This window comes from Aotus nancymaae, unplaced genomic scaffold, assembly GCF_030222135.1.
Source record: "Aotus nancymaae isolate 86718 unplaced genomic scaffold, 86718_ANA_hifiasm-v0.15.2.pri h1tg000012l, whole genome shotgun sequence".
Taxonomy (NCBI): Eukaryota; Metazoa; Chordata; class Mammalia; order Primates; family Aotidae; genus Aotus; species Aotus nancymaae.
This window is the reverse complement of record NW_026988423.1, coordinates 4,752,621-4,766,559: the sequence shown is the minus strand read 5'-3', so window position 1 is coordinate 4,766,559 and position 13,939 is coordinate 4,752,621. Positions and strand designations below refer to the sequence as shown.

At 35.7% G+C, this 13,939-nt stretch overlaps 1 protein-coding gene across 1 annotated transcript in view; it reads right to left on the bottom strand.

Annotated features, from left to right (window-relative positions):
• Positions 1-13,939, bottom strand: part of CNTN5 (contactin 5) — a 1,383,122-nt gene that overhangs the window by 566,072 nt on the left and 803,111 nt on the right. The window contains exon 4 of the mRNA XM_012454882.2: positions 8,596-8,817. Within this exon, the coding sequence (XP_012310305.1) occupies positions 8,596-8,817 (222 nt within the window). The remainder of the gene's footprint in view (positions 1-8,595; positions 8,818-13,939) is intronic.

Genomic DNA, 13,939 nt, shown 5'->3' with positions numbered 1-13,939 from the left:
TTAAAATATAAGGAGGTAAAGTACTGGCATAGAAGGGCCATTCGAGCTACTTTTTTAGAGCTAATCTGTTCATAATATTCTAAAAATATTTGTTAAAATGTTGGAAACAAAGCCATTTGTAATAATTTATACAAATAAGTTATTTGTATGTTATATATTTAAATAAGTTATATAATAACTAAGTAAGCAATTATAAAACAAAGCCATTGTAATAACTTACAAATGGCTTTGTTTTCAACATTTTAACAAATATTTACATACTTTGTCTCTATGAAAATGTTTCTGGGCCAAAACAGACCTACCAAAAATATATATCACATCACTATATGCTGCTATATGCTACTCATGTTTCTTCTGGAATCTACTCTAACAATTCAGTCTAGCCTTTTGTACAATTTTATCTTTTAATTTAGTCCCATATAGTTGGAATTCTATAATGGATTCAGGCTATTGCTGTTACAATGTTGAAAACATTTCGGGACAAACAGAAGACAATCAGACGTAATAAAACTTAAAAAGAACCAATGAACGGGCTAGGCTCATTGGCTTACGCCTGTAATCCCAACACTCTGGAAGGCCAAGGTGGGTGGATACCCTGAGGTCAGGAGTTCGAGACCAGCCTGGCCAACATGGTGAAACCATATTTCTACCAAAAAAACACAAAAATTAGCTGAAAGTGGTAGTGCGTGCCAGTAGTCCCAGTTATTAGGGAGGCTGAGGTGGGAGAATCGCTTGAACCCCGGAAGCAGAGGTTGCAGTGAGCCGAGACCGTGCCACTGCACTTCATCTAGCCTGGGCCACAGAGTGAGACCCTGTCTTACATTAAAAAAAAAAAAAAAGAATCAATGAAGACACCAGCTCTGACCAAATACACCTACATGGAGAGACTCGAGTAGAATACAGGGCGATAAGCTATTATTTCCTCTGTATCTCTGCTACTGCTGCTTTCCTTGAGATAATTATCAGTTTTTCCTTTACAAATGTGAAAGCACCTTTCTGACTCCCCTTACTTCCTTCCTGCATTTCCTTCCTGCCATAAGAAGAATGTTGTTATTATTATTTTAAATCTGCATGCTAAGAGGTCTCTGAGACAACTGCTGCTAAAAGTATTCTGATTAATGGAGGCTTGCTGTTAACACAGATAAAATTTTTAGACTTCTTAACAAGAATTGTAAGTATTTATAATTTCATTGTAGTCATTCATACTTTGCTACAATTATAATATATAATGTGTAGTTCCTTAAACATAGGACTGTTCTCTACTACCCCTTTGCCTTTGAACGCAGAATTTCTTTTATCTATAATGTACTTCTTTACATGCAATATATTTTAGATCCAGTATCACTTCCTCAATTTTGCTTCGCCGATCATACAACACAGGTTAGATCTGATGCCTCTCTTTCATGTTACAAAATAATCCCATACATACCTTTGTCATGATACCTGTAACAGCAGGTTGGGTGCCTTTTGTGTATATGCATGTGTGTATGTTTCTGTGAGCAGGCGAGACTACAGTACATTGAAAGGTGTGGACTTGCAAAGATGAAACCAGGCAGATATAGCTTCTTGACTGTGAATTTCATTAAGCTATTCCCTGGCACAGTGACTGAATCTCAATATCCTCAACAGTACTATAATACCTCAATATGTCATTATAAGAACTGGTTCTTACCTAGAGGTTGGAAGAATCAGATGGCAATGACCATATACTGGTAAAAATAAGAGGTAAGCACGGAGTTGGGGGGAGAATAAAATAAGCAAATATGTTTCCTTTCTATATGTACTTGCAAAGAAAACTAAAAATTACAACATAGATTTTAAAAACAGCCAAAGTCAATAAAAGAAGTATGATTTCATCCCAAATAAAATATATTTAAAATTCTACCTATCAGAACTTTAAAATAAATATGCTTGAGATACCCGAAAATATAAATGTGGGAATGAATTTCCCTAAACTAAGTAAGCAATTATAAAACACAAAAAGGGTAGAAATAAATTAAGAGTAGGCAAATCAGAAAAAGAGCTAGTAAAAATCTTGCAAATAAAATAGTCCATTAAAAATTTACCAAATATAATACATTTTAGAGATTTAAAGATACTTAAGACATATGGAGGATGAAATGAATGATGTGTGTATATGTACATGTGTGCATAAGTATGTTTGTATACATATGTATATTTATACATTGTAAAAGATGATTGCTATCCTAGCGTTTTGCAACAAAACTAAGTAATTAGTGGAGAAGTAGTAATTGAAGAAAAGAGAGCTGGATTTTGCACATTTGAAAAGAAAGATGTCAAATTTTCTTGGAAATTGTCTCATAAGTGCTGGGCAGATATGCAAAAATAAATTTACTTTTAGAAAGTAAACAGCAAAGGTACAAAATACCACGCATTAAAAGTAACTTCCACTGGGCAGTCCACTAACAAAGAAAATGACAACTAGATTGATAACAAACTTGCATGCTACAAAAGAGGCTAGCAGATTAAAGTATTAAGGGAACATAACTATCAACCTAGAAATTTTACACCCTGCCAAACCATCTATCACTCAAGAGTAACTGCAAAATAAAGATATTTTCAGACAGAAAAGACTAAGATAGGCTGCCACATTGATAGCCTTTTTACTACAAAATATGCTTCATCCAAAAAGTGAACATAGAGAGAAAAATTATAACAGAAGAAATTATGACTATAGATACTGATGTTACAGATAATATTATTAAGTACTAATTTTTAAACATATTTTAGCAAAAGAAAAAAACAGTAAGTACTTAAAGCATCCATATATTTTATGTTTGAAAAAATAAAATTATCAAAAAACATTATACTTGGGAAATTTCTTCATTTCATTATGGATAATCACTGTAGACTAAGTTAATGGTAATCACAAAAGAAATAGGCAAATGATGCAAAAAATATATAAAACAAAAGAGAGGCATATAATACAGAAAACAATCTGTCTAACAGAAAGCAAGTGAAAGTGAAAATATTCTAAAGAAATCAAAGAGTGTGGCAGATACTGGCTACTTTTAACCAAACCTTTGCTGTTTTCCTCCTAAGCACACACTAGCTATTTTTACAGGCTATTTTTCAAAACATAGTATTTAATACATACTATTAGACAAGACCATATAAGGAAAAACTGACGGAAATAACAGACAACAGAAATAGAGTGATAGGGCTCTATATACCAACTTAACAAACACTATGCTATGCATACGTTATTATTTTCTAAGAGACAAAAACTATATGAGATCTAGGAATAAACTTAACAAAACATGTAAAAATATTTTGGAAAAAAAATGAAACCATATTACTGAGGAATTTAAAGTATATTTGAAAATATATGACAGAGTGATTTCACAAACCAGTGGAGATCACTGACATTGGTTAATACATAGTACTCCAAAAATAGAAAACAAAATGAAATCAGGTGATTACTTCATATTATACACAAAAATAATTTCATATAGTTAAATACCTAAATATGAAAATCAAAATTCAAATTTGGAAGGAAATGAATAAAAATTTAAGGTAAAAAGGTTTTTTTAGGATATGAAAAGCACAGACTACAAAGGAAAATATTGCTATATCTCACTTCACAAAAATCAAAAATTTCTGTTTAACAAAAGATACTACTGACAATGTAAAAAAGAGAAGCTGCATTCTGAGAAAATTTATCTGCAATGCATTTAACCAACTAGTGACCAACTGACTTGTAAATTTCCTACAGTTAAATATAAGTAAAATATTCTAATAGAAATAACAGTCAACATGTATGAATAAGAAATATTCATTACACAAAAACAGAATGTCCAATATTTATTTATGAAATTTCAACCTCACTAGTCTAGCAAATGCAAACTAAACCACAATAAAATAATATACTATACTCAAGAGATTGCCAAAACAATATATGTTGGTGACTGTGGAGAAATATGAACACTCATACAATGTTGGTAGAAGTGTCAATCACTTTGGAAAGCAATTTGACAGTATCTGGAAATGTTACAATGCTTTTATATAAAAATTGCACTCCTAAAACACATATAACACAACTGCCGGTGAGACATGAAAAAATGCATTTGACATATAACAGTGTAAAATTAGAAAAACTAATTATTTACAAAAAGAGAATGCCTAAACAAATTGCAATAGAGTCATAGAGTGGTATGCTTCATAGGAAATGAAATGAACTTAGAACTGAAGATATCAAGGTACCTGAATCTCTAGGATATAACGTTGATCCAGAAAAGGTGGATCATGAATGACATACACAGTATCATTGACACAAAATTTTTCAAGATGAGTACATATATTTTATAGGCTTCATATGTATAGAAATATAAATACATGCATGTAAATGACAAAATAAATATAGTGGTTCTGGTAAGAGTACAGAATGTGAGAGATGCAATCTAAGCAAAATATTCAAGAACTCTCAGCTTAAATTTTATGTCAAAAAATACTGAAGGAAATCTGGAAAAATATTAAAGTTTGATGAAGTTAATATACAGTCACAAGAGACATTCATGAAATTATTATTTCCTTTATGTTTTAAATATTTGACAATTTCTAATGCAATGAATAAAGTATAATACATTTAATATAAACTATGAACAAGTAAAATAGTAGGAAGATTGGAATTTTATCTCTTCTACTTGCAGCATTAGCTTTTTTTTTTTTTTTTTTTTTTTTTTTCAGATTTTCTCTGCAGCATCTGTTAATGTAACAAATAGGACTAACAAAATAGAAAGGCTGCGTACAAACTATGTAACAGAACGAAGAAGAATGCATAATCTAGACCTGAATATACAAATCTGGGCTGAATACAGGAACTGGTTTCCAAGAAAAGAATACCAACCTGTTGAGATGATCACAAGATGACACAGAAAATAAATGAAACATATAAAGGAAACTTTAAAGCTAAGAAATTATGATTTTCTGTAGATACACAGAATTACAGTAAGAATTGTAGAAAGGAAACCCAGAAAACGAACAAAGATTATGTGTTTATTGCCTCACAGTCTTTGTGGGTCAGGGAAGCAGGTGTGGCTCAATCCTTGCTCTGTGCCTTTCATGAGGTGGGAAGCAGTCTCAACCCAATGCTCAAATAGGTATAAATACACCTGTAAACTCACTCACGTGACTACTGATAGGATTCAGTTCCTTAGGGGTGTTGGACTGAATGCTTTGCTTACTCTTGGGCTGTTGGCCAGAGGCCCCTCCCAGTGGGCTTGTCAATAGGGCAGCTCTCAGCATGAGCTGACTTCCATCAACATGAGCAAGCCAGAAAGCAAAAAATAATGACAAACAAGAAGGAAGCCAGTGCCTTTTGTAACCCACTGTTGGAAGTCATATCCCATCACTTTGTTCATAATCTATTCTCCAGAAGCAAGTTAATAGCCATAGCCAACAAATAAAGTAAGAGATTACATAGTAAATGCCAAGAGGTGGGAACCACTGTGAGACACTGTCTACTCACTACGGGTGTTATAATATTTATTGCAGATTTTTTCTTCAAGATATAAAGTATCACTAAGTTGAGATCATGTATATTCTCTCTCCCAGTACTTATTCTTGCTCTCATTCTCCTCTTGTTCTCAGTGGTGAGTACTGTAGTCAATTTGCTGTGTCAAGTTCATGTTTTAAAATTATACCACTTATGTGTATCCATACATAGGATATATTATTTTTCATTGTTTTACAGAAGTAATATCATATATAATACTCCATCACTTTCCTTGTTGATTATTATATTTTGAGGTATGCCCATATTCCTTCATAAAGATAGAGTCTATTCACTTTCACAGTTTTAGTTTTCCATTAAACAAGAACAAAAAAAAACTAAAATGTATCCATTCCCCTTCTGATGGACATATGAGTTGTTTCCACCCTTCGCTATTAAACATATATTGCAGTGAACATGCATGTTATTTCCTCGTACTTGTGTGGGAAGGTTTTTCTAAGTTGGATATCCAGAAGTGGAATTGCTTCCCCAGATTGCTCTGTAAACTGGGTCTTTACGTTTCTCATAAAAATCTTTGCTCTGTCTGGGGTATTTCTTGGCTTAACTCCGAACAGGAGTGGGATGACGTTCCATTCAGGCTCTGTTAGTTTTCTCATTTTTCACGAGAGCATGTCAACCTCAGCTTTACTCTCTATTAAGGCTAAAGGGAATTACCTGACAGAAGTCATATGTCAGACTCTTGTCAGAGAGAACGAACTCAAAGTCACATCTAGGTAAGATTTATAAAATGTTCAGATGAGAAAATAGTAGTTATAGAAGATTACTTGGAAAATACTCAGATTAGCCATTCTCCCTTATACTCTAAAATATGGATTAAACTACATTAGCAGAGGACCAAATTATATTAAATTCGTTCCCAGCCTAGAGCCTTGTGACTTAATAAGTAAAATCCACAGTCCAGCAGTATCAGCATCACCTGGGAGCTTTTTATAGTGAGATTACCTTGCCCTATCTCGATCTTTGAAAGGGGATCTTAGTTTAACAAGTGTTTCATTTGTAAAGATTAAGGAGCACAGATTTAGAGAATTACTTCTTCTCATTTTGTTGTTTCTGTTTGGGTTTCATCTGCCTTTATTGAAACAGATGAAACTCATTACTATGGGTACAGTAAAAGTAACGTCTAGGTCACTTGCCATTACATTGAATAATAAACTCTTAATGAGGACCTTCCAGAAAAAAATTGTCGAATCAAAGTGTCAGACAGTTGTGCTTTTACTGAATAATAATTTCATTTTAATGTTTGAAATACTGTGAAATTTGTAACTGACCAGATTTTTTTTCTTTTCTGGCTGCTAATTACCAATAATGAGACCAGTTCACAATAGGTATATAGGCACTAATGGTAGACACCTTGAATTGGTCTTACAGCTGACTGCATCTTACATCCCCATATTTATTGTTTTCATGGATTTGAATTCATACTTTTATTTCCATTGTAACTACCTCAACTTCCATTTGAAAGAAGAGAACAAAGAGGTTGAACACTAGCTGGCTGAAAATTATACCAACTATAAAAGATCATACTTCTGATCACTCAACTTTCTACCTTAATGCCATCCCGTAAGATAATAATGCCTAAAGAAAACAAATCCAAACACACTTCTGCCTGATTAAGTTTCATATGAGGCTTAATGTAATAGAAAGTTAAAAACTTAAGTATTTGGGAAAATAAAACATTTGTGGAGTTCTGACATCATGTTTACATACAATCTAGATGCCAACACTAAGAGACGATGCTCCGTGTGACAATGATTGGTGGAATCATAAAGAGTAAGTTGTCCTGTGTCTGGCACCACAACCTAATTGACATTTCCAGAATCTTTCCGATATCTTAGTTCCTGCAAAATGTATCTTTGAATGTTTATTCTTTCATCAGTCATAGCTGAAGTGTAGCCCAAGTGTACTAGTGTTAAAATCATCATTGATGTGAATGAAAATTGGCTATACTTATTAGCAGTGTGACCTCGTGAAAAATACTTTTCTGTTCCAGAGTTTTCGTTTCTATAGAAGGCAGTAACAGTGTCTACCTCACATATGTGTTGAGAAAACTGAATGACATATCTGTAGAAAATAGACCAAACGGAGGCTAGTAATGACAGGTGCCAGTCTGTCTCTCTGTTAATCATGTATTATCGGCAGATCCAAAACCGACAAAAAAAATGTTGTTCAAACTACAATGCTAATAGCTGTACAGCAGTCATTAATTTAACTTATATCTTAGTATTGGATATATAGATTATTTCTTATTTGTTTATTCGTAAGTATGTGAAGTATATACATATGTCTTTGTGTGCTCTGTTTATTTATTTTTTTTACACAGAATACAGTTTCAGAAGTAAAACCATTGGATTGAAGTATAGGACTGTTTTATGTTCTGATATTCATTGTCAAATTGCCCTTCCAAAAATGTGTATTTTTAACTTTCAGTCTATGAGTGAATTTACTCTTAATCCTAAATTAGAATTGGTATAGAGTGCAATTAAGTAAAAATGCACACAAATCCTTTAAAGATGTTTAGAACAGAATACTAACTTACACCAAGACAGACTTAGCATTCCTCTCAGCTTGATAAAATTTAGACAGGTTTATTCCTGACTATAGTCTTCTAATCTCCCTTTCCTTAGAGCATTTACTTTAGAAAGTTGCAACTGTAAATGTATTCTCTGCCACTTTTAGATGTAAATAATCTTTCAGGTTTTTGTCATTTTTATAACCCAGTAATGTCTGTCTCAGGGCCTGGGCTCCATCTGAAATGTAACCATCAAGAAACACAGGGTCTCCATCGCCCAGTCTGTATGAGAGGGTAGTAGCCTAACTTCAATAAGAACCAATTAATAGACACACATGGCCTAGTGACGTGAACCAGCATCTCCCCTAACATCCTCCAATTTTCTTCTTCTAGCTCACCCCAGCTTTGAAAACTCTCCTGCTTTCGTTTTTAGCAGAGTTGAGTTCAATCACTCTCTCCTATTGCAATAGTCTTGATCTCTATTCCAACAGTCTTAAATAAGTCTTCTTTGCCTGCTTTCTTCTATCTGGTGCAATTTTTCTTTGACACTTACCGTCTTGTCTGAAGGCATCTGAGGAATGATAAAGATTGATGGGGGAATAATAATGCTGAGCCGCCCCTCGCCAGCTGGGTGAAGAAACGCTCAGTGTTCCCAATGAAGGACTGCTATATCGTGGTCTGGTTTTGGAACCAAAGAGAGATGAAGATGAACTCTTCTTAATTCTTAACAAAGTGGCATACGGAGTGGAGAGACCAGGAAGAGCTTTTGAATATTCTGTAAGAGAAAAATATAATACAATCTGAATATTGAGAAAACTGGTTTATGTTTTTCTTATGAAAATTGTTTCTTTTGAACACATTACTGAAAACTTTTGGAGCTGCAAGCAAATTCAGATTACAGTGAGTGTGTGAAAAAAATGTTACTTTTATATTTTTGAAAAGTTTCTCAAAATTCTACTAGTTATAATATTGGATGAAAAAAGGAAAGAAAAGAAAAGAGAAAAGAAAAATACATGGTGGGGAAAGGGGAGGGGAGGGGAGGGGAGGGGAGGGGAAGGTAGGGGAGGGGAGGGGAGGGGAACGGCAAGGACAGAGAGAGAGTTATGTAGAAAAGAAGGAAAAACAGTCAAAAGCCCAAGCTTTATACTTTCTGTCTTAGAAATACTTGTAAATTAACTTTTAAAAGTTTACCCTAATATTACAATACTCATTCACATAAATTAGATATTTCCTTTTTATTAATATATAGTGAAGAAATCAACATTTCACTTATATTCTACGAATACAGGTAAGAACTTCATTGACTAAAATTTATTATGTAGTAGAAAGTGTGTTCAATGTAGTACATGTGTTTTGACTAGGATCTAAGTAATTCCTCACGTTCTTGAAAAGTAGTCAAATTCACTATGAAACATAAAAAAATTGACTGAAATTCATTTTCTAAGTTTTATTATCTAATTTATATAGCTTAGTACTATTAAGTGGGAATACAATAATGACATTTTCTTTTTTTTTTTTTGAGACAGAGTCTTGTTCTGTTGCCAGGCGCCAGGTTGGAATGCAGGTTGGATCTCGGCTCACTGCCAATCTCTGCCTCCCAGGTTCAAGCAATTCTCCTGCCTCAGCCTCCCAAGTAGCTGGGAATACAGGCACACACCACCACACCCAGCTAATTTTTGTATTTTTAGTAGAGACAGCGTTTCACCATGTTGGCCACGATGGTCACGATCTCTTGACTTTGTGATCCGCCTGCCTTGGCCTCCCAAAGTGCTGGGATTACAGGCGTAAGCCACCACACCTGGCCTGAAATTTTAATTTTTATTGATTGAGAAATTTCCATATTTTGCCTTTAATTTCCAAGGTGTTTGGTTAGAAAGGTTGACCATTCTGCCTGAAATGGATTGAACTATCTTTCCTTTATGTCCATAAGAAACAGTAAGTTTAGTATACAGATCAAATTTTAAACTATACAAATTACAATGAACTCTGAAGAGAAGTAAGGAATTAGAAATTTTTTCTGTGTCCAGTATCAATTAAGTCAGAGAATTTGCTGATCCTGGAAATACTTCTAACACTCTGGCAGTTTGCAGCCAGGCAGGGCGGCTCATCCCTGTAATCCCAGCACTTAGGGAGGCTGAGGTGGAAGAATAACTTGAGCCAGGAGTTCAAAATATGCAAAGGCAATGAAGTGAGACCCTGTCTACCCAAAACATACAAAAAATTAGCCACATGTGGTGGCACATGCCTGGACCTCCAGCTACTAGTGAAGCTGAGCTGGGAGGATGCTTAAGCCTGGAAGGTTTAGGCTGTAGTTAGCCACGATCGTGCCACTGTACACCTGGGCAACAGGGCAAGACCCTGTCTCAAAAAAAGAAAGATTATCTGGCCTTCAACCTTAATCACTACTAACTAAATTTCTGACCAAAAAAAATGTATCACTGCCAGTAAGCTTTCTTATAATTAATTAAAATTATTTAGAATAATTATGCTTATAGAGATATTGTGGAATGCAAAAAGCATTTTTCTGTAATTTGAAAATAACACTCTAGGTGTTAAGCATCAAATTAAGTTTAATATTTTCTGTTCTGTGAAATTATAAATATGATTTCTCTGAAACTCAAGAAAGTATATTTTTAGATGTTTTCCACAGTTAAAATGAGCATGATATGTGTAGCCCAAGCCCAGCAGGAGTTGTTAAGAGATTCATGTCCTTTAGTCTTTGCTGTTCAACCACAAGTCTGACAAAGGTGGATCAATTTTAACTGAAAAGAGCTAACCTCTCCTGGGCAAACTATATGTGAACAGATTATGGGTGGACATAAAATCTCCTTTAAAACATGGAATTAAATGCAAGTTTTGGCACCTAGAGGTGTAAGGTAATGAAAAGTGAATGAGTTTTCCTTGAAGGTAGTTTGTAGTTGCAGTTTCTGAACCTATTCATTTCTCGGTGCAATCTGTTGCTTTGTGTTTTAACTGTCTGCCCTGTATATTTATAAAAGGAAAAAAAAAAAAAACTATCACAGGCTAGTGTTAAAAATTACAATGAAGTATGAGAATGTGGTTTATAGTTCTTAAAGTCAGATAAGGATAATCAAGGAAAAACTAGAAAAGTAGAAAGGCCATAATGAGGTTTAAAAAGCCCAGGAACACCATTATGGCTATAAATCTCATATTTATTTTAAGAAAACACTAAGTGGTACAGGAATTGGCTTGTGCCACTCCATATATATGAGTCAAATGCTAATTTGGCTATGTGCACCACACCAGGTCTTCCCCTTTGTTATGTAATCAGTTTTATCTCTTGCAGTAGAGATTCCCTTTTCATCAATTAATTCAAACCCAAAGCTGTTACTAGAAATTTGGTACTTCATTCATTCATGTAAGCATTCAACAAACAGGTACTAAGAACTTAGTAGGTGCCAAATGCTGGGGAAACAAAAGTGAATAATGCTATCCCAGCTTTCAAGGAGCTGTGATCTAGCTGAGGGGGTGGAGGGGGGGAAGGGGCAGTATTTATGCAATATTAGTATCATATGATATAAAAGTAAATTCAAAGATCTATAGGCTCCCTGCATGGATACAGAAAACTCTCATTCAGCTTTAAGCCATTAGAAAATGCTTTCCAGAGGAAATTCTATCTAAACTAATTCCTGAAAGTTCATTAGTGATCAGCTCAGTAAAGTCTTCAGCAAGGAAAGAAAGATACTCTAGACAGGGAAGAAAATAAATAAAAACCTAGAAAGTAAAGGCAGCATGGCCTGTTTGGTGGATTAAAATAGCACAGAGTATGAGGAAGAGAGGTGGGAGGATATGAAAGGCAGAATAAGCCAAAAACGTGTTTATGATGAAATGTCTAGTGTGTCAAGTTAAACTTGTGTAACTTTAAAAGCAGAGCAATGTAAGTTTTAGAGAGATCACCCTGGCTGCAGTTCCATATTTGAACAAGACCAAATAAAGACAACTTAAGGGTCTAAAACTGTAATACAGGCAAAGACTGGTCAGAAACAGGGAAATGATAATATGAATGAGAATAGTAAATAAGGTTATTGATTTATTTGATTGGAGGCACAAAAAGAAAAGTGAAAAACCAGACAAGGCTGCCTATGCTAGAAGACAGGTAAGAATGCAGGAGGAGACAATCCAAGATGGCCAAACAGGAACAGCTCTGGAGTGCAGCTCACAGTGAGAAGGCAGAGGGTGAGTGGTCACCGCACTTCCAAAGGAATTTTTACTGCCCACAGACCAGGAGATTCCCGGGCAGAAAAGTGCCTCAAGTTTCCAGCATGGCTGTTTCAGCTGGCGCTGCGGGTATCTGCACAAAAACTCACACAAATCTGGGCGCTGTTTCAACTGGTACCTGGAACGCCTGGGAGACAGAGTCCTCCATTCAACTGAAAAAAAAGGGGGCTGAAACAGAGAGCCAGGTGATTTGGCTTGGTGGGTCCCACCACCACAAAGACCACCAATCTAAAATGCTCTGGATTGCAACTTTCACAGCAAGCACAGCTGGAGCCAGGATGGCCCAGCTCTGTCGGGTGAAGGGCATCCACCATTACCAAGGCAGTCCACCATCACTGAGGCAGTCCAGAATTACTGACGCAGTCTGCCATTACCGAGGCAGTCCGCAATTACAGAGGCAATCCGCCATTACTGAGGCAGTCTGCCATTACAGAGACAGTCTGCCATTACTGAGGCAGACCGCCATTACCAAGGCAGTTCTAACTATACCTCTATCAACAAAACTGCAAGGAAGTTCACACAGCAGCTGGGCCAAGCCCACGGCAGCTCAGTAATGCCTCTGCTGGCAGACTGTGACTAGGCTAATTACTTGCTGGGCAGGGCATCTCTGAAAAAAGGCAGCAGTACCTCAGGAGCTTATAAACAAAGCCCCACCTTCCCAGGACAGAGCATCTGGGAAAACAAAAAAGGCGGTTATGAGTTCCTCTGCAGCAGACTTAAATGTACCTGCCTAGCAGCTCTGAAAGGAATAAAGGAGCTCACAACTCAGCACTTGAGCTCCTATAAAGGACAGACTGTCTCCTCAAGCAGCTCCTCAACCCCTATATATCCAAAGAGACACCTCAACAAGGTGTCTCACTAAGGAGAGCTCTCATTAAGGAGAGCTCAGGCTGACATCTGGCAGGCATCCTTCTGGGACAAAGATAACAGAAGAAGAAACTGGCAGCAACCCCTACTGTTGTGCAGCCACTAAAAGTGATCCCCAGGCAAGCAGGGTCTGGAGTGGACCTCAGCAGTCCTATAGCAGAAGGGCCTGATTGTTAGAAGGAAAACTAAAAAACATAACGAAATAACTTCATCATCAACAAAAAGGATGTCCACCCAGAGACCCCATCCAAAAGTCACCAACTACAAAAACCACAGGTAGATAAATCCATAAAGATGAGGGAAAAAAAAAAAAACAGTGCAAAAGGATGAAAACACCAAAAACCAGAAACTCTCTCCTCCTCTAAGGTATCACAATGCCTCACCAGCAAGGGAACAAGGCTGCATGGAGAATGAGTCTGATAAACTGACAGAAACAGGCTTCAGAAAGTGGGTAATAACAAATTTCTCTGAGCTAAAAGAACATGTTCTAACCCAATGCAAATAAACTAAGAACTTTGAAAAAGGGTTTGACAAAATGCTAATGAGAATAAACAGCTTAGAAAAGAATATAAATGAATTGATGGAGCTGAAAACACAACACAAGAACTTCACGAAGCATATACAAGTTTGAATAGCCAAATTGACCAAGAAGAAGAAAGGATGTCAGAGACTGAAGATCAACTCAATGAAATAAAACAAGAAGGCAAGATCAGAGAAAAAAAGAGTGAAAAGAAATAAACAAAGCCTCCAAGATATATGGGATTATGTAAAAAGACCTAATCTATATTTGA